Source organism: Bacillus rossius, chromosome 11 (assembly GCF_032445375.1).
Source record: "Bacillus rossius redtenbacheri isolate Brsri chromosome 11, Brsri_v3, whole genome shotgun sequence".
NCBI classification, from domain to species: Eukaryota; Metazoa; Arthropoda; class Insecta; order Phasmatodea; family Bacillidae; genus Bacillus; species Bacillus rossius.
In genome coordinates, this window is record NC_086338.1 from 22,495,616 (window position 1) to 22,517,974 (window position 22,359).

Consider the following 22,359-nt stretch of genomic DNA (forward strand, 5'->3'; position numbering starts at 1 on the left):
GGAGTGATATCTCTATTAATTTCTATACTCTTTTGGATAAGCGGAATATGGCCACCACAGTTTTACATATAAACAAATCCTACAAATGTTTTAAACATTATGACAAATAAAAAAAAGTTTCACAAACATCCTTAGTTTTTTTTGGTGTGTATAGTTTGAAGTTCAATATTATGTATGTAAGTAAATTCTTAAACATAGAGTTATTTATTAATTTATTTAGAAAATTATTCTTAGGTAGGTAATAAGTTTTTCTATTTGTCAATATTGTTATTATGGTAGATAGGAGTACAGTAAATGCCTACATTCTTATATTCATTTATATCTCTTTCGATTTGGAGTGTTTCCGTGCCATTCGGGGTCCTCAAAATCACCCCCCCCCCCCCCCCAAGTGGTTCAAGCCCCAAAATTTCGACAGTTTAAAAATTTTTAAAAATCTTTCTCTTTCGATTTTAAGTGTTTTCAGCCATTCAGGGTCCTCGAACCCCCCGCCACCCTCTGGGAAATAGCCCCAAAATTTCGATAGTTTTAGGAATTTCAAATATCATTTGTTTCGAGATGGAGTGTTCCGAAACATTCCAGGTCCTTTACCTCCACCCCCCCCCCACCCCCTCTACAAACGTGAAAGCCACAAAATTTCGAAAAATTGGAGAAAATTGTATTAAAATTAAGTCATTACGAACTAAAGTGTCCGGGGCATGGTGGAACTTTTACCCAAAGTCGACTTCCCACCCAATTTTGAGGGAGGGGGGAGTGCAAAACCCCAAAATTACGAAAAATTTCTTAAATTTAAGTATACTTTTTTACTATTTGGAGTGTTTCCGAGCCATTCGGAGTCCTCAAACTACCCTCCCCCCACAAGGAGTCAAAGACCCAATAATAAAAAAATTTCCCAAAATTTCGAAAACCTATTCTCTTTCGATTTGGAGTGTTTTGCTTACGAGCCATTCGGGGTCCTCAACATCATACCCCCCCCCCCCTTCTCAGGGGTCAAAGCCCCAAAATTTAGAGAATTTCAAAAATCATTCTCTTTCGATTTTTTGTGTTTCCCTGCCATTCATGGTCCTCAAAATCACCCCTCCCCCTCTGGGGACAAAGATCCATAATCTCGAAAATTTCAGGTATTTCAAATATAATTTCTTTCGAGATGGAGTGTTCCTAACCATTCGAGGTCCTGAACATCCACTTTCCACAAAAGTGAAAGCCCCAAAATTTTGAAATATAAGAATATATATAATTGGATGTTGGTATGTATTACGTCGATAAACTCTTACACCGTTTGACCGATCGACATGAAAGTTGGCACATCGAAGTGTTTTTATCATGAAGAAGGTTTTTATGCTATCCATTTTTTTGTAACTCGCCGCTAGATGGCGCTGTAGCGCATCAACTTCTAAACCTTTCAACCGATCGCCATGGGTAAACAGAAACTCATAGGTCACAGATACACAAACAGTAATTATGTGTCATTTCTTAATGTCCAACACACTGGACATATCGCTATCCAATTTGCTGTAACTCAAGGACAATATACCACCCGGTGTTCAGCCGGGTACTGCAGCTAGTTATTGAATAAATAAACAAAGATTCAGTCAGAAATGCATACCTGAAAAACCTAATTACAATAAATGTAGCGAACACTTCACACAAAAAAAAAATAGTTTTAAAAATTTCAGTATTTATGGAAAAATTGTAAAATTGAATTTTAAAAAAGGTCTTCGCATAGGTATATTATAGTCATCAGACTCGATTTTTCTGTCAATGGTGGTCGAAATTGTTGAAGCGGATTCGTGCCTTAAGAACTTGTTGTTGGATACATTGGTGTGCTGAAGGAATTTTGACTGATTGGAATGACTGGCGTAGGTCGTCCATTGGTAGGTGCATGAATGACTGTGTTTTGGAGAGGAAAACCATGTGGAGTACCATGCTCGATGAAGGGTGACTTGGTATGTCAATGAGAAACTGGATAATGGGGATGTGAAGATGCAGCCCGTCTGCACCTTTTTAGAGTAAGCATAATTTCTACTTGAAAATCGAGCTTGGCATCCTCTGGGAGAGCTTTCAAATGAGGTAGAAAGCGTATTAAAAATGTATGTCACTGTCATATTTTTCTGTCTATGGTGTTTTCTTTTGTAGACTCTGAAATAATGTCTGTAAGAGATGTTGCTCTTCTGCAGCTATTCCTTTTTGAAGCAGTAGTATGTAGTTTAAGAAAGCCTATACTCTTCAGTTGTCCTCTCTACCTCCTGACCAACAGTCAATTCCTCTTCTGGTCCACTGGCCCACTTCGCAGGCGGGATTGGGCCTGACCCTGCGGGGCAGGTGATTGTCCCCTGAGGTGTCGAAGCTGTTGCCAGCTCTCGTATCCGAGACAAGATCCAACAGGTTCACGGAATGGGTGCAAGGATGCGAATATATAGCCTCTACACACCAAGTGGCAATCCTCTGCCTCCACGTGGGCACCGCTGTTGGGGGCGAATGGTGGTGACTATTTTGGGACTGGTAGCTTCAGCCTCTAGTCATAGACTTACCTTAACTAAAGAGGACCATGCCAGGCGTAACCCTGCCACAGTGCGTCCTCATTTGCATGTATGGGACCATATATGGTGAATGGGCTGAATCTTCGGGAAACAGCATATATGTTTGCAACCTTTCTGGGGGGTTCGATTGCCAAGCCTCATTGTCTCGGTCCCAAAAGCCCCATAGTGATTGGATCAGGCCTATGGTAATTGTAAGGACCGAGAATGGCGCAGACATGCTCGGGGGCACCTGAGCTTAAAAAACAGATGTAAACTGCTCGACTAGGTGTGATACATTCCCCTAGTCCAGTGGTCGGGGGAGGTACCGAGGCAACCCCGATGCCCTCCAGCCCACTACCGGAGTGTCATGTCTAGCTAGGGCGTTCTGCGTTCTGCGGTCGCCGCCGGATGAGTCCAGGCACGTCCGGGCCTTAACCGGCTGTAAACCTGCGAGTGTTGTGTTTGGACAGGAATTGAGGCTGCCCTGTGACATCAAGTTCGACCATCCTCACCAAAAGCCGACCAGTAGCACTGACAATGTCAATCGTCTGGGGAACCACATGTCACTCATATGCTATCAAGCTCTTAAAAACCTCAGATTAGCGACAAACCAAACATAGATGTGGTATGACCTCAAGGCTAACTAGACCAGTTATCAGGAAGGCGATTTGGTAAGGCTGTACAACCCGCAACGAAGGAAGGGCAGTTGCTCTAAGCTTCAAGTGGCAAGGGAAGGCACATATAAAAGCTGAAACAGATAAATTATGTGGTCCATCACATCCAGAGGGGAAAGATAGGTCGAATGAAAGTGGTACACTTGGACCGATTGAGAGAATATGCTGGAAGAGATGTGTTACCTGTTCGGGACGAACAGGTTTAAGGAGGGCGCAGTGTTACGAATGTAGTATGAGAGGGCACGATGCATGCCAGGTGCCTGGTGGTCACACATGGTCACTGATGTCACACATGCTTAACTTCGGGAATTATTGAGACACGGCCTCGCCAAACTCTTTGCCCCCTCGTACTCCTTCCTCAGCCCTGTTATTTATTCCTTCGTGGCCTAGGAATTCCGGGTGGAGTGGCGTGAATAAGCACCATTATTCTGGATGCTTCGAGTGTCACGTCGGGTCGGCCCGGAATTACGCATCACATCACAACCACTCCAGTCAGTTCCAGAAAGACTGCCATGGGAGTTCCGGGAGTTCCGACCATGAAGTTGCGAGTTCGGCGAGGATAGAGCGACTGCGACTGAGTGGCGCGAGACTGTTTGTGCGGACATGTGCGAGGCTAGCTCCAGTGAGGAGTCCACTGTGGACTAGACAGATATTTAGTGATTTATGAACACACATTTTTAAGCGCGAGTGATTTGCGAACAGACATTAAGTGTGGTGATTTAATTATCCATGTAAATTGTAGTACCAAATAAAACTATAGAAGAATTAATTCGACTTTCCTTATGAACCAGTTTTCTCACACGTAACATTAATATTGAATACTGCATATGTATTAATTTTTTTAAATTTAATTTGAATTTATACATTACAAACCACATCTATATCAAACCAGTACTTTTATTATTTTATTTATATTAATCATTTGCAAGCAAAGCTAAAATTCTATTTTTATTATGCCAAGTAAACATAAGTTCTTACGCGCGTGCATAAAGTACAAACACCTATTTATTTCCTGGAAACCATAATAAATCGACATAACTTAGTACATAAGGCGAGACTTGCCCTACAAATGGTGGAAGCATTAAATACTCACAGTTAAATTGGGTTTAAAAGGCAATAAATTGTCGCATGTTTACTCGCCGGCAGGGTGGAGATATGGTGATGGATCAACATTTAGAGCGTATCTGACCATATAGTTGGTCACGCTACGCGTGGCACGGAGACAGGAGACAGCCCGCCGGCTGCGATATGCCGAGGCTGGCTGGCCACATTCCCGCTGCTTGGTCCGGAAACAGCGGGAGTGCAGTGGCAACCCGGCTCGCCCGCGGGTTGTTCACCCCTGGGTCCAGCGCCTCGGAGAGCTCGCAGCAGTGCTCACGAAACTAGCAGTCAGTGTGTGACTATAGTGAATGGTCGTATTTCAAACTGTTTTGTTTTGTCTGTGAGCGGGGGAGGGGAGGTGGGAGGGACTGCCCCGGACGGTGCGCGATGACGTCACGAGTCTGAGAGTCTCGCCGCGACGGCCGGATTTCCCGGCGGCTCGCCCGGTCTGTAGGGAGGGGGGGGGGGGGGGGGAGAACCTCGACCTTCTGGAACAGCAGCCTCCGGGAAGCGGAGTGGAGGGGCAGCCGGCCTGGTATAAGAGCGACGGGGACGCCGCAGTTTCAACCGGCGGCCGAGGACTAACACACCACTGACAGGTGAGTGCACCAGGGTTCATCCAAGGAAACTCGCTTGCATCAACGGCAGCCATAATTCATAGTGGGTAAAAAATTTGGATATTTATTACAATTAACTGGTTCTACAACATTTCGTACTTTTGTCCACGATTTTATAGGGCTTATAAATTATGGCTGATGGTTATTTAAATGCGTTTATTTAAAGGTTTTTGTAACAATAAATACACTTTACCAATTAATTTATGTTATGTTCCTTTTGTCACAAAGACATCCGCTAAGAACGAGTTTTGTTAAAATCAGCTCCTAATTAAAGCTGCGAGGGCGTTAAAGATCAAAATTCCCGTGTTTAAAAATTAAGTTCTACAAAATTTTGCGAGGATTTTAAAAATTAAACTTACCCGTTTTTCAAGTACTTGTCCTACATACGTTAAACTCGGCAGTGATGATTCTTATCTTATAAAGCCATCAACTGAGGTGGTTTTCCAAAAGTATAGTTTAGCCCGGGAAACGCCGGGTATACTTCAGCTAGTCTTATTGTATTTACAACACTACAACAAAAATTATTGAGTCTACAGCAAAATCCTTATTTTTTCCTTACACCGTGTGTTTACCTTGTTTACAATTAACCATTAAATTTGGAAATTGGAACCCAGCATAGTTTCCACGAAGGACCAGTCATCTGGAATTACAAACAAATCTTCGAGCGAAAAGTCACCAGTCTCACAGTGGCAGATGTCTCCGACTTGTTGGAAGAAGGCGCTTACGTTGTGATGCTGCGGTTCATTGTGCTAGATGGTTTCCAAGTGACAAATTAAACCTATATACTCTAATATATTAAAAACATAACTTTTAGGACACAACCACAGATACCTCTCTGAGTAAAAGCTGTAACATAAAATAATTAATTAATAGACATCAAGATTTTTGGCTGTCATATTTTGCTAACTGGTGAAATATTGTCAATTTGCATTCGCCCTGATTGTGTAAATGGACCCGACAATAGTAACTGATGAATTCTTTCGTGACACTTTTAGAGAGATTGAGAAAATTAAAAAAAAGTTGATCATATTTCATAGCCCCACTTTGTAATATAAAACATAAACAACATTTAGTGTTGGACATGCGCCAATGCAGTTTTGCACTGTTTGTCATGGGAAAAATTTATAAATTAGAAATTAAAAAAAAAAACTACTAGAACACAAGCCAACTAGTTTATGGCGAATAAATAGACCAAACGATGAATCTAAACACGAATTATGGACAACCAAACGACGACAGCACATAAAAACTCATTCAAACTTAAATTACCAGACAGCACAAGAATTCCGTGTACGGAATTTAATCATGAAAAAAAAAATTAACAGCACAGACGAACACAAGCAGTCTAACAACGACGAGACAGTTTCAACGATTATATTACACAGTATAATGTATATTACACAGTATAATGTATATTACACAGTATAATGTTTAAAGTTCCATTACTGGGAGCACTTAAGGGGGTGCCTCCTATTTCAGGTCAAGATTTTATATTTACAGCAATTACAGATAAACTTGTAGACTTTTTCAATTGTTTAACTTGCACGAAATGAAAAATATATACAGCGCATACTTTTTGTATAATTAACTGCCAAAGTTACACTTTTAACGTTTTTGGGTTAAACAAATAATGACAATTTAATTTCATGCAGAACTGAAACTTTTTAGGTTTAACTGCAATGTCACTGGCTACTTCAAGAAATGGTTGAATTTCTTTCAGAAAATATTAATTAATTTTACCCGGCATTTCAAAATTCTCAAATTTGTTACGTTTTCGAACGGCCAAGAAACAATAAATGTGTTTTTGTGATAGAAATGCAAACCATATCATGAAGTAGCCAGTGGCAATACAATATTAAACCTAAAAAGTTTCAATTCTGCAATAAATTAAGTTCTCCTCCTTATTTGTACAACCCAAGACAGTTAAAAAAAATGTAAGTTTGGCAGCTAATTATGCAAAAAGTATCCGCTGTATATATTTTTTTCATTTCGTGAAGGTTAAACAATTGAAAAAGTATCAAAGTTGATCAGTGGTTAATCCCTACTAATATTATAAATGTGAATGTAAGTTTGTTTGTTGCACTGTCACGCGAAAACTACTTAACCGATCATCACGAAACTTTGTACACATTTTCTTGGAGGTATTGGAAGGAACAAAGGATACTTTTTATCAAAAAAAAATATATTTCTTACGAAAGATTAAAAAAATGTTCGTCAAAAAAACTCAAAATCTAGCAATTTTAACGCCATCTAGCATTCCAGTTATGAAGTTCCAACCCTGAGTACTGTAATACCGTTGCACTGTATTATCGACGGTTAAAATACAAAATTCAAAGTTATTTATTTTTTGATACAGAGAAATATATTGTATTGGTTCATTTCTATTGTAACGACCTGTGATACTTGATGGCTTGAATGCGCGCCCGCAGCCATGGACACGGAGGAGTTCCGCGCGCGCGGCAAGCAGATGGTGGACTACATCTGCGACTACATGGAGAACCTGGGGTCGCGGCGGGTCACGGCGGACGTGGAGCCGGGCTACCTCAAGGAGCTCATACCCTCGGAGGCGCCCCAGCAGCCCGAGTCCTGGGACTGCATCATGGCCGACGTCGACACCAAGATCATGAAGGGGGTGAGTGCACGGCTCATCGACACCACATGACGTGTGACAGAGTGCATGCACTCGACTGTCCAAATGACTTGTGCGAAGTCGGTTTACAATTGAAATCTTCAGCCAATGAACTTTTCGCAATGTATCCGACATACGTTGGCAATGTTAGTAGGTAGCTGTATTAACTACCAAATGATTAGGCCTACCCCGTGACATCTGCCCAGCAATTTGTGAGCACAGGTTTTAAACAGATAAATAAATAAGGGTTATATAAACTTTCAGCTAATCATTCTAACCACGACACATTATTTTATTTACAATTTCTGCTAATGATTCATAAATAATATCATTAATTATTTTTAAAGCGGGAATCACACACTAGCATTGTAATATCTCGACTTTTTTTTCGTTTGCTAAAAAATTATTAATAAATATAAACCTGTCTCCAGTCCCACAAAAATGGCTTCCAACTCTACTCTCATTAGTTGTTGCGCCATTTTTCCCCCTAGCAGCCTAATTATTGGTCTATAAAGTGCGAGTGTGACACAGATAGTGAAGTCACTCTGGTTAGCAAATGGTTAGCTGCATAAAGGCTAATAATGCTAGAAGTAACTCTCTAGGAATAATCCTAAAATATTAATCACGTAACGATATTGTTAAAGTAACATAATGACAAGAAATCAGACAGAAATCAGCATTAAAATTCATTATAATAAAGGAGTATTTCAAATTGAATACATGAAGGAAAAAAATTCACACACAAACTGTGCCTCCACGGCGGGTAGACTAAAGAATGGCAATCTCGTGTTCGACCCTAGGGTTGGTGGTGGCAGAATCTGCAGGTTCAGAGATCCAGCACCAACGGCAGTAGCGCACGTACAATTTCATTTTTAGGAGGGGAAGGGAGGAAAAGAACCTATTTTCAAGCGGTTTGCTTTAGAATCCTTTACTTTTGTTGGTGTGAATGATAGATTTTTGAAGTTATATATACTTTATTAGGCGCGTTATGAAAAAATTACGTGTTAATCTTTTCGATGCGCTCGCACCATGCAACGATATTTTCAGAGGATATATACAATAAAAGCTAAATACAAATAAAGATAAAATGTGTGGTTTTAAATCTTATAAGTAGCTACTTTAATGATTGGCATTTAATACTGGTCCATTCACATTCAAAAATCTAGTAATTGTGAATATATGTGATAGAATTTATGTTCATAAACTTTTTTAAGTGTACTTACATAAGTAAGGTTATGTTCCCGTATGATAACGATGTCAGGTTGCTTGTAAGTTTCCATTGTCGCTGGCAGGGAGTGTTTATGGAAGTTTTAGTAGTCTCCTGGCCGTTTTCAGGGCAGTGTTTCTGAGGTGGTGTTCTCGCATGTATAAGTTATTTGCAATATTAACTATAAATTATTAAATTATTTAATGAATCATTAAAATTATTAAATCAGAATAAATATATAGATTATATATTTTTATTTTAGTTAATAATTAAAATTTATTGCAATTATTTTACTAAATTAAAAATTAATTTTATGAGTATTTATTTAATTTTTTAATTTAATTTATACTTTACCAACCGTATTTATAATGTCACTCCAAATCTTTTATTTTTTATTTAAATAAATTTTTGGAATGCAAAATTAAAGTAAGACTACCTTCTATAGCGAATACATAAGTAAACGCGCCCATTTCCTGTAGAAAGGTTTCGGGTAGGATTGTGGGGGGAGAAGGCTCGGCTCGGCTCGGCTCGGCGCTCAAGCTCAGGCTGCTGTGTCGCGTGTCCGCAGGTGACCCACTGGCAGCACCCTCGCTTCCACGCCTACTTCCCGTCGGGCAACTCGTACCCCTCCATCATCGCCGACATGCTGTCCGACGCGCTGGGCAGCATCGCCTTCTCCTGGGTGAGTGGCCGCCCGCCCTCGTCCACACCCCGACATTCCTTTCATTCAGTGCCGGACTTGGGAGCGGCGCATGACCGGAGGCTTTTAAGTAGTTTTTAAACACCTTTAGGATGAATGGAAAGTCCCAAGCATTTTTTAAATAATAACCCCCTCAAAAGACAACTTTAATGCACTTCTGACATGTAACCAAAAGTTATATCAACAAGCAACAATAATTACTTTTTCTTAAAAGATGAGCGATACTTTCAATACTCGCCAGAGATCTGTAGTATCAAAGCCCGGTAACGAGCACATTCTAGTGTTCTCATGTTGCAAATACACTTGTAATACGAAACTCTGACACGAAATTTAATGTAAAATTCTTTTGAATAATGCCAAGCGTGATAAATTTACGAATTTTTTATTTTCAACTACATATCTTGACGTGAATCACAAGTAGTTTTCCCAACATGCGCTAGAATTCGCTGCCAGAGCAACTACGTTGACTGTTAAATCATTTGATCAGCAGACCTAAATTTTAAAATATTTAATGAAATGTCTCCGATAAAAGCGAAAAAGACTTGCAAAAAAAAGCCCGCTTTGGACCTGATTTTCGACAAGGAATTTTATTAACATGCTGCCTAATGTGTTGAACATTATAAACAGTTAAAACTAGAAAGTTTCCCTTTGGCTTTGCGAACTTTCGTTCGCACCATCCGCCACAGATGGCAGCACTGTGGTTACACATCTCCGTTCCATGCTACTTCCGTCGCGTTATCAAGATCACTCCCACCAAATGCCGTATACCGAGAGCTAAGATGTTGCGCAACAAAAAAAACATTTTTACAATGAACCGACTGCTAAGATCAGGTGCTGAATAAGGTTGGTTATGAATAAGGGAGGGAGAAGGGCTACCTCCATCGGCCTTGCGGTACTAGATCTCGCCCTCGATATGTCGAACGAAAATTAAAATACTATCGATCCATCGAGCGTGCAACACGTCGACAGCCCAATGGAGCGGGGCTCCAGCAGCGAGAGTCCGGGCCACGCTCCACGGCTCAGAACCCCCGCACCCCCTGCTGCGTACCAGCGGAATTTGACTGTAAAAATGTTAAAAATTATGCATTGTGGATAACTGCGTTTGAAACATTTGAACAGTTTCCCAAAAGAAATTCCACTGGTTTATTAGTAGTTTGAACAGTTTCAAACCTATAAAGAAACCAACATGAAAACTTTCCGCGTGTAATTTCATCCCTGTATGCATGTATCTGGGACGATTCCAGAATTCTATTTCGGAGAAGTGACGAAGGTCAATTTTTTTTCCGAAATGGTAGCACTTAATAGAATTTTTAATTCTCACAGGCTGAAGAGCCACGCTTAACATATAGATTATAGTCAAAAATGAATCACAGAAAAAACAGGAAGAGTCACAGGAGAGGATAGCAAACTATGATTTAAAAAGGTCACCCGGGAACGATACAAGAAGTTGAGGATAATACTTTTTAAAAACAATTTTCTGTCTCTAGGTCATGCTATTTTGAATAGGCAACCAAAATAATTTTTATTTAAATTATTTATTTGAATTATTAACTTTTTTTTCAGAATATCTAATATAATATTACAAAAGCGAAAGTGTGTTTTTTTGTTTGTCCTTTTTTCACGCAGCAATGTAGCAACGGATTGACATTATTTTTTTTTTGCATATAGATAGCTTATGAGCCGGAGTGACATAAACTACACATAATTATGAAATTCCATCCCTAAAGGAGTGAAAGGGGAATAAATTCCATTTTAAAATATAAAAAAATCATAGGAGGTAGGTCATAGACACACAAACAATGAGTTTATGTCATTTCTCTATGTCCGCCACACAGTCATATAGTAAAGTCTGGTAACTGTCTATCCTTCTCCTTGGAGAAACCAGCCGCGCGGTGAAGCTCGCGGCTGCTAGCGAACTAAAGGAGCTAATAAAAGTTTAGTTTAGAACTTTGTCGATGGGTGGCGTTGCCTTGAATTTGTAACACGCTATCGTTTGGTGCGTCCGTCACGTCTTGCCTATGGGCTACTGGCCTTCTCACACAATAAAGCTGGAGATTTGCGTCCCTGTTTGCCATTGGCGAGGCGTGAGGTTTACATGAGGGGAAGCAATAACTCCGTTCACACCAAAACATGATGAGGTTGGGGGGGGGGGGGGTGTCTGGGGGCCCTCCGCCGGGAAAATATGGATTTCAAGGTACAAAATGGTGCTATTTAAGTAGTTTTCTTAACTGAACATTGACTATTCCACAGGTAGAAAAATTGACATTTTTTTTAAATACATTATTTTTGAAAAATAATGATTGACTTACATTATTCTGATAGTAAAATACCTACTCTACATTACTTATATACTAAGTGGGAGTGTAGTATCATCGTACGCCCACAAATCCCCCACGCACTGCCAGTCAACAGCCCGCGGGAGAGATGCGCGCGCCCCAAGAGACGACCGCCGACTGAAACGCGACATCGCCACCTGCCGTGCCGAACTGTACCGGACATAGCCGAAGCAGTCGGCGGAAGAATTCCACCGTCTGCTTCGGCCATGTTCGCTCCAGTTCGGCAAGAAAGCGTTACCTTCGTAGCTTCTACCACGTATTTTTCCAGCCTTAGTTAGGTTAGGAAATAAAAAAAATAATAAAATAAAATAAAAATAAAAAAATTTCCAGCCAATCCCCTCCCTGAACCTTTGTACCATGCCACCCCCCCTTCCGAAAGGAAACTACTGCGGCAGCCTTCCTGCTGAAAGCGATCCTACCAGCGCTTCTAAACCTAGCAACGCTTCTAAAACAGCATGTTTTTGTGTCAACGAGTTTTTTTTTATAGCGCACAGCGCACAGTATTGGGTCCCAAGAAGATAGTGTAAAAAATACATACACCTAACTGCACGAGCCAAAGTAAAATACTATTCTGAATAAAATATTTATTTAAAAAATACAATGTCTGGAAACCGCCTGGGCAAGCACTGCTTGCCTTGCTTGCCCTGACGAGACGCCACTGCTGTTTGCTGATGCGTAGCCTTGGTGCACCGAGAATGTGCAATCAACGAGACTTTAAAATCAAAATTTCCCGTTCTTCAAGTGTACGTCCTACAGACTTGAAAATCGGCAGTGATGTTCCTTATATCATGATGTATTTATCTCGGGCAACGCCGAGAACTACAGCTAGTCAAGTCTCGCGCGATACCTGACTGGTGCTGGGCATGACAACGAGCTCTGCCATGCCCATCCTGCTGTCGGTGCTCCTGAGACTAGCAGCTGCATGCAGACACTCACAGACACAAACACCCGAGTGGTTCTGTGTAGTCCACACACCGCAGAGAAGGGTTGCAAGCTGAAGACACTGGCGAGTACCCTCCCCCCCCCCTCCCTTCACCAAGGCCTGTGCCAGCTCTACAAACTCGTATCGCGACAGTGGAAACATTTACTTCTTCAAGTGCCATATCAAAACTATTAGTGACAAAAATTCATTAAACTGTAGCAAAAAAAAAGTAGGTATTTAGGATTATTTTGTGGTGTAGATTGTGTGAATATGTAAAACACACACACGTGCTACGTGCACATTAGTATGAAAATTTGATACGAATGTAATAAAGTACACGAAGTTTTAGTTTTCATCTGACAGAGCAAACTTAACATTACCGTGGCTAGAAAAGTTTCACTTTTTCAAAACAACACCGAAACTATAACTTTCTATAGATCATTTCAGGTAAAATAAAAAAAAGGGGCATACTTCCACTTCCTACTAATAAAAAAAAACAGTGCAAATATATTTGAAAACCAACAAAAATTATAATTTTAGATGCATTTTTACATACCCTTAAAGTGTGATATAGTTGCATTTCACCAACATCAGGCATTGAGCAGGCCATAATCAGGCGGCAATGCCTTCTCTCGCGCTTCCTTAAAACAGCGCCATGGAAGGGACCAGATTTTATGGTTTTATTGCTAGGTCAATTTCGTTTTTGAACCAGAAGATTTCTGTGTTTTTTTGTTTCTAAAATGAAACATTGCACGTATTTAGAAAAATAATGTATTATTCAACAAATATGATAGTACGTACCAAATTTATTTTTTTATTTATTTCTCATTTTGACTAACACATAATGCATTTATACATTAAAATCAATAGTAATAAACATTCCAATAACAGAACTACTCCAAGAATAAATATAAATTGGTAAATTTTTATCTGCTTGAAAAATAAGCCAATGTCATTAATGTAAAAACACGTTACAAATAAGAGATGCAAGACCAAACAACGAAATATTATTTTTTTCTAATCCATTTAGTTCATACATTGATAAATAAATTATATTCGATGAATTTAAACACGGTAAAAGGTAACATTTTTGCCATTTCAGTTAGGTATTGTCAAACTGCTGATTGATTTCATGTCTTAAGTTACATGTTGGTGCTGAACGATGTATTAACTAGCATGTGGGTGTAATACAATGGCGTGTCTCCTCTGTCGCAGGCCGCCAGTCCGGTGTGCACGGAGCTGGAGACCATAGTGCTGGACTGGTATGGTGAGTGTCTCCATTGGCTTGCACTGTGCGACATCGGTCCACCATTGAAATCTTTCTGTTCATTTTAGCCAATGAAATTTCGCGATGTACCTGACATCTGTTGGTAGTGTTAGTAGATGAATAGGTATATGTAACTACCAAATGATTATCCCGTGTCATCTGACCAGTTATTTATGTACACAATTTTTTTTAACATAATAATTAATTTAGATACTGTAACATTTTAGGTTAACCAATCTAACCACGGATCTAATCAGTAGGTTCGAAATCATGGCGGTAAAACCTTGCGCGCACGAATTGTTGTGACTGTAATTTTTTCAGTTGTGCGCCCAGTTTTAACTGTACCGAAAACTTTCGCTGCAAGTTCATAGCGAGATTAATCAAATGAAATCATATACACGACTTGTGATCTAAATTTCTTCCCACGGCTGGTATATGCATTTGGAGTTGCAGCTGAAAAACCTATACCTACATAATGTATACAAGATGGAAAAATAAGCGTATAGATAATATTTAACACAATTTCTACAACTATCGATAAAGTTATCGCTGTCGTAAAATGATGTGATTGAAATAATTGTGGGCAAACAAAACGTCAGAAATTGTAAGGCAAATAAGGTCCTTAGCCTAAATTATTTAAATGAAATCATTTTACGACAATTTTTTTTTGGCGGTTATAAAGATGTTCAGTTAAGCAATCCAGACGCTTAGTGTCCTACATTAAAAATTTTTCTCTATTATTTACAATAAAACCAGTTATTTGGTTGCAAGTTCAAAGGTGTACAGCAATGTTGGGAAGCAGTTGAGATTCTGTTTCCGTGATAAAACCGAAGCCGATGTATGTCAGTCGAGTTCACACACCTTCTGCAGAAAGCTACACACTTATCTCGACCCACCCACACTGTTACACGGCAGGTCATATTTCATTTTCATATTATTCTCGTTACTATTATTTAAGGGCTATTCCTGTGAATGTATCATGCATTTTAGCTTTCTTCCAGTTATCGTTTTGCTCCGAACTTATTTGCCAGATACATATAAAGTGTTTTCTAATAGCAATCAAAAGTGTTCATAATTATGACCACGTGAAAGATTTTAAAGTACAGTACGAGGAATATAGGTTCACGAATCGTCAAATCAGCGGCGTGGCTCAATGGACAAGCTTCGCCCGCTTGGGTTCGATACCATCTAACCCACTACTACATTTTTTTCTTTCTTTTTTTCGCCATATTTAATTAATAATTACAAATTAAATATATTTAAACATTACGAGTATGACTAAACATGCTTTGCTGTCCCAATTCTAACCAAATTTGGTGTATTTTAGGGCCTCATGACAAGTCACATTCTGGTCTGACGAGCGCCAACGAGTCCTGTTTCAAATGCATCAGTAAAACTAAGCTTACCGATCATTAAGTTGATGGACTGGTAGTGAATTGTAAACCTTTAATAACAAAATTTTGAAATCAACTTTTGTCGCATGGAAATATCACCTAGAAATAAAGAAATTCTGGCCCTTTTAAATTAAAGTATGATTTCATTCAATCTGGTAGAGTTAAATTTGCAAACGATACTCTTATTTGGGACATTCAGTGAAAGACTTTCGGAATCGAATGCCTGATGTGCGTTATGAAGAATTCCGTACGGAAATTTTATGAACAATGTTGATTTTCTTTTCAGCCAAGGCTTTGGCGTTGCCGCAGGAGTTCACAACGTTTTCACCTTGCAGCAAAGGCGGTGGCGTTATTCAGGTGAGTTAGAGCATTACTCATTCTACCTTTTCTGGAAACGTTCACATTTGCGAAGAAACCACTTAAAATAAACTTTAATTCTTAGTTATTATCTTTTGCTAATAAGTTCTAATGCAATAAAAACACTTTGCTAAGGAATTTTTAACTATACATAAGTATATAAACACATAATTTGGATTAATGCTTACTAGACCTCTGTATTAAAACAATAACACAGCATAACAAAGCTATTTTACATAATAATATCTTTGAATTTCTGGACTATCCACTGTGCTACCAACCCAGAATATTATTCATCTCAAACCTCACGGATATCTGCTGTCGTTCAAATGCCCAACCTAGAGCTGTCCTAATGAGGTCTCAGTAATAGATATGTCAAAAATGCATGATCAAGGATATCCCACTTATAGCATAATATTGTAAATAGTTTATACTGCGCAATGTCACGGATAGCTAGAAATTTAAGTGTAACCTCAGGATCGCTCACAAATATAAGAATATCATCGATACAGACTAGGCCTACTCAGGAAATTTCTCAGGTGCGATCTGCGAATCACTTCGGGCTTATTTAAATATCCTCCCAATATCATCCCCACCAAGGAGCCATAACAAATAAACATATAAGGCAGGGTGTGATGTTAAAAATGACACATTATTTATTAATATCTTTGGCATTCAAACACGGCTGAGATAATATGGTTCCAAGTTTTTTTTTACAAACCGTCAAATTTCATCTTCAAATTAAACTATTTAGGTGATGTTCATTATTTCATTTAACCTAAACAACACTGCGGACTCTCGGAAAGAAGATGGACACTCCTTTGGTAAACAATAAATTTGAGTTTGAAAACTAAATATTGTTAGCCCCCACGTTCCAGTGACACGGCTCCAAGGAACCCCCCCCCCCCCCTCCTTTTACAAAGACCACACTGTACATAACAAGACCACCACCCACACCTAAACCGCACCAGATGTTTCTCTACATTGGACCTAAAGAGTAGTTACTGGCAAGTACAGCTGCACCCAGAAGATATAAAGTTTTTCAACCAGGAGTACGCTGTTCCAATTCACTCTGTTACCATTCGGGTTATTAATGCTCCTGCAACTTTTAAGAGATGGAAATTGTGCTGCATGGCTTGACTTAGCAAACATGCATAGTGTACATGGATGACATGATTGTGGTGGGGAATACAGTGAGGTAACGGGCGGGCCCGCAACTGGCGCGGGTGTTCACGCCGCGTGTGTCGTGCTGCCGGCAGGGCTCGGCGAGCGAGTGCATCCTGGTGAGCATGCTGGCCGCCAGGCAACAGGCCATCAAGTACCTGAAGCTGGACCGGCCCGAGGCCGACGACAGCGAGTTCCTGCCCAAGCTGGTCGCCTACTGCTCCACCGAGTCGCACTCGTGCGTCGAGAAGGCGGCCATGATCGCCTTGGTCAAGCTGCGCATCCTGGACACCGACGCCAACTGCAGCCTGCGAGGGGAGACGCTTCGCAAGGTGAGGACGATCACGCAGCGCCCAGCCTAACACGGCTAGCTTGTGGTTGCATCGAAACAAACATTTTATGGTAACGAAGTCCCACCAAGACTTGTTTCATAAACTGACAATTTCAATAAACTTTGGGTCGATTCCTATTATGTCAGGGATTTTTCCCAATTTTGAAGATTCCATTACATGACTTAGTTTCAAGTCACTTTCTTTACCATCACCATACTTTCACCCACAAAACATTGCGGAAATGGTGTTTGACCATGTCTAATGGTATCAAGCGTGAATTAGAATCTCCATCGATAAACAGTCGTTTCTATAAAATACAGTCATTTAAAACATGCACATTAGGGTAATGCAGTCCCCTGGGGAAGCCACGAAGCCTTGTAGGGTGCCTTTAATATCAGTTAGTCCTTCGAGTGGGGGGAAAGTGGTGAATCACTGTAGCTTTCCTACTACTCTGCTAGATGGCTGCGCATATCCAGGGCAAGTGTTGAGGAGGATGTAGAGATGGTATGTGCTTTCAATCCCAGGTGACCCTCCGAGAGGAGGACAGGTAAAGGACTGGAAATTTGTGTTGCCCTTTGACATCTTTGATGAAGGTATAAAAATACCTGCAATAAAGACTCTAAATGAGTCAAGGTTTCCAACAGCATGACAAAAACTGGGATCTTCATGATTGCATGTGAAAGTTCACATCATAGTTCTCTAAAGTCAAACACAAAGTGGGACTCAGATCCACAATGCAGCATGTGCAACCTTAACATAACATGACATTGGTGCATGTTACAGGCCATGGAGGAGGACGAGAAGAAGGGCCTAATGCCCTTCTTTGTGTCGTGCACCCTCGGCACGACTTCGTCGTGTGCGTTCGACAACGTGTCGGAGCTGGGCCCAGTCTGCCGCAGCTACCCGTGCGTGTGGTTTCACGTGGACGGCGCCTACGCCGGCAACTCCTTCATCTGCCCCGAGAACCGCTACCTGATGAAGGGCCTCCACCACGCCGACTCCTTCAACACGAACCCCAACAAGTGGCTGCTCGTCAGCTTCGACTGCTCGTGCATGTGGGTGAAGGACCGCATGAAGCTGACCTCGGCGCTGGTCGTGGACCCACTGTACCTGCAGCACAAGCGCTCCGACGAGACCATCGACTACCGCCACTGGGGGATCCCGCTCAGCCGGCGCTTCCGCTCGCTCAAGCTGTGGTTCGTGTTCCGTCGCTACGGCATCTCGGGCCTGCAGGAGTACATCCGCAACCACTGCCGCCTCGCCAAGAAGTTCGAGGGCCTGGTTCACAAGGACGAGCGCTTCGAGATCATCAACGAAGTCAAAGTGAGTGCAGCCTTCGGTAAGCGTCTCGCTAAGCTAATGTGACGATGAAGCTGCGCTTGTGAACTTACAATGGTTTTTACCATCATTGGAATCATATGAAACCACATTACTATCTGAAACTTGTATGTGATGGTTCTAATAAAACACCAGTAGTATATTCTAAAATTACTTCTACTGGCCACAAACATCACAGCGGATAACATACAGTCATATTTGTATGCCAGTTAAATCATGAAAAATCTTAAAGGTATTATGAACAAAGTTGATGTTGACTCCTTAAAATAATGACTCCAACCTTAGTGAGCGCAAGAGACATTAACCTCTAAATATGTTAGGTTATTCATACTATTCACATGGTCATGTCATATTAACTTTTTAAAACATACGTTTGAAAACTTGCACACTTTTAATCGATGTTGTGTATTTGATTGATGGATAAATTATAAAAAAACAATATATATTTAAACATGGATTTAATACCACAGCTTTCGAACACTTCATTAACGGAGCACAATATTTTTATTTCATTACATTTTAAAATAATTTATACAACAGTCACGAAACAAAGTCTGGCAATATATTTAAATATTAGTAATAAAGATCATTGAACTGTTAATTAACAAAAACCGAATTTTTTTGATAACATTTTTAGTGAGAAATGTTTATTACGTATTTATTTATTATTATCTTACCACATAGAGAAACAAACCTGTTGAAGGTGTTAATGTCAGTTTTGCAGCAAATTGAGTTCATTGGGACGACCCACACTGAATTATCTAATATTTGTGTGACCATAAAAGATCCTGCAATGAAACTCGTGATCCTTGTGCAGACGGGACTGGTGTGCTTCCGCCTGAATGGCACAGACCGACTGAACCAGGAGCTACTTGCTAACATCAACGCATCAGGGAAGCTGCACATGATCCCCTCCCTGGTGAAGGGGCGGTACATCATCCGCTTTGCTGTGACAGCAGAGCGCGAAAAGGACGAGGACATAGGTAATTAAATATCTGTGCTTCTATGGTGTTTGGGCTTAAACCATCGTGGAAGTTGGTATTACTTTAAAGTCGCTAGTTTAATAAATTTTGCCCCAAAAAAACAATCAAAACTGGATTTATATATAGGTACCTATATTTTTTTTGAAGTTCCACATCTTTAGGCGTGTTATGAAAAAATGATGAGAGTGAAATTTTAAGATGCACGTGCATCACTGTAACACAAAATTAACAGGTTGAAGCTGCGCGCGCACCATGTAACGACATTTTCAAAGGAAGATGGCGGACCCACGCGTATGAACATAAACCCACATTAGGGGACATACCAAAAGTATTGGTGTGCCAAATGAAACTTTATGATAGTGAAATTAAATCACCATGGAATTTATTTTGGTAAACTAAAATAGTCATAGTAAAGAGTAAATTCCAAGTTTTAAACAAAAACACATTATTTTGGTATTACATCAAACATAATACACATTTTCCTTGTAACCTACTGTCAAAGCAGTGGTTATACTGCGCGGTTAATATGCTGAAGGGCTTGGTTCAAAACTCGGTGGAAGGTTTATTTTTTAATTTTTTCTTAAGTTATATTTATTTCTTTAGGCGCGTTATGAAAAAATGATGACAGTGAAATTTTAAGATACGCGCCTATCATTGTAAAACAAAATTAACAGGTTGAAGCTGCCCGCTAAATCGCTCATTAAGTCTCGAAAATGAGCTACCAACAAAATAGAACCTCTATTAATCGTGCATGTTGGCACGCTCGTCGCCTCTGATAACTGTTTTCATGTTTATAATATTAATCCACATGTTTCTAGTTTCTACATTCACAACACATGTTTTAGTTTCATACAAGTGTGAAATATATATATATGTGCTAATAAATTATATTCAGTAGTGATTTAAATTGAATGTTTTGATTAATATTATTTACTATTCGTAAATATTAGTAAAAAAATTGTGCTTATATACTTTTCCAAGTGCTCCAATATAATTGAGGTTAACTATCCGTATGTATTATTTATTGATATAAATTAAAATATTATTATTTAATATATTTAATACTAAATATTATTAAATAATTAATGTTATATATTTATTATTGGTTATTTAACATTTACAAAATAAATAAATAAATTTAATAAAACTTTAATAAAAATTTGTGATAAAAATTAAAATCGATCAAACTAAAATATTTATTTTTAATATTTATTATTAAATTGAATAAAAAATAAATATTTATAAAAATAAATTAACAAATTTAATGAAAACTTTTTGATGAAAATTAAAAGTGAATATTAAATTAAGAAAATAATAATTATTTAAAAAATGAGTAAACTAAATTAATTTTAGTATTTATTATTAAATTTATTTAATTTTCTTTTAAAATATTAAATAATCAATAATAAATATTTCTAATTAAGAATCTTATAATATTTAGTACAAATTATGTCATATATATTTATTATTCTCTAAATTTTATTTATTTAATTTTTTAAATTTAAACTGAACTTTATTGACTGAGTTGACTCTCTTTTTCCAGCTCTTTTATTATTTTATTGTAATTAATTATTTGCATGCAATTAAAAACTATTTTTTAATGATGCCAAAGAAGTATAACTTTTCACGCGTGTACATAACTACGCGCACTCATTTTTTTACGAAATGTAAAGCTAAACACTTTATAGAAAGTATAAAAATTTAATTCCCAAAACTAATTAAATTGTTTACATGGCAAATAAACTACAAAAGTGTAGATTCTGGTATTATATAAACTAACATGTCCCGAAATATATGCAAGATAAAAAAATGTACCTTCTCATCTGTTTCACATTGTATACCTCTACAGTTCTTCCGTAATTTCTTTAAACCAGATTCACATATTCCAGCCTTTGTCCATCCTACAGTCCTGGCTCTGCATGTTCACCACGTGCCCCGGCCGCGTGTTGCAGAGCACGCGTGGGAGGTGATCCAGGAGCACGCCAGCGACCTGCTCTGCTCGTACCGCATCAGGGCGGAGGCTGCGGTCCCGCCCGCGCCGCTGGCTCGCAAGCTGTCGCGGCGACTCAGCTTCACGCGCAGCGTGTCGCGCGAGGTGTTCCGGCGCTCGCTGTCGCGCTCCAGCCTGCACGACGGCGCCACGCCCATCATCGTGCCCGACGACCAGGACAGCTTCTTCCCCGACGAGGAGGAGGTCTTCACCTCCATCGACGAGGAGAAGGACTCCGCGTGATCTGCTGGACCGCGAGGGTGTCACCGAGCCTACCGACACCATCTCGACGACGACTACGGTAGTGCTTTCCGGAGCGCATTATACCACAATACGGGGAGTCATTATGAGGCTCTGGAAAGAGCGCATTCAACATCTGTTGAAGTGACTATTGAATTCATAACTTCAAGGGCTGCAAGAATATGTGTGGCAGTCATTTTCCTAATTCTAGTCTGTGCAAGTATTTAATTATCTCAATTTTTATTCTGATTTCAACTATCAACCATGTTCTAACTTCCAAAAACATGATAAGACAAACTTAATGAAGTCTTGTTTATGTACCTCAAGATTCTGTTGTTCCTATAGGAAATATTTATATGAGAATGTCAATTCTAACAGTATTATCTGATACAGAGTGTAATGTACATGTGAATAACAAATTATTTGTAACCAAGTTTGTCATAGCATTCAACTATGATTTTATGAAATTAGTGCTTTGAATGTGTGTGTAAATTATTTGCTGTATTGTGTTTGCTTTTTATATTATTTTTTTAATATGTAATAAATGTAAAAATAGATGAACAATATTCTTCTACTTTTGTTTCATTGCATA

At 39.4% G+C, this 22,359-nt stretch overlaps 2 protein-coding genes across 4 annotated transcripts in view; one reads left to right on the top strand and one right to left on the bottom strand.

Moving 5' to 3' along the window:
- LOC134536692 (ribonuclease P protein subunit p25-like protein) overlaps positions 1-22,359 on the bottom strand; it is a 444,926-nt gene that overhangs the window by 363,158 nt on the left and 59,409 nt on the right. The window lies entirely within an intron of this gene.
- Positions 4,792-22,331, top strand: LOC134536690 (tyrosine decarboxylase-like). Of its 2 annotated transcripts, XM_063376543.1 has the most exons (9): positions 4,792-4,890; positions 7,338-7,540; positions 9,313-9,426; positions 13,918-13,969; positions 15,650-15,720; positions 16,980-17,216; positions 18,000-18,539; positions 19,372-19,537; positions 21,490-22,331. In XM_063376543.1, the coding sequence occupies exons 2-9, from the start codon at positions 7,340-7,342 to the stop codon at positions 21,768-21,770; spliced, it is 1,662 nt and encodes a 553-aa protein (XP_063232613.1). In that variant the 5' UTR covers positions 4,792-4,890; positions 7,338-7,339; the 3' UTR covers positions 21,771-22,331. The 2 variants fall into 2 exon arrangements, with proteins under 2 accessions (XP_063232613.1, XP_063232614.1); XM_063376544.1 differs by lacking the exon at positions 9,313-9,426.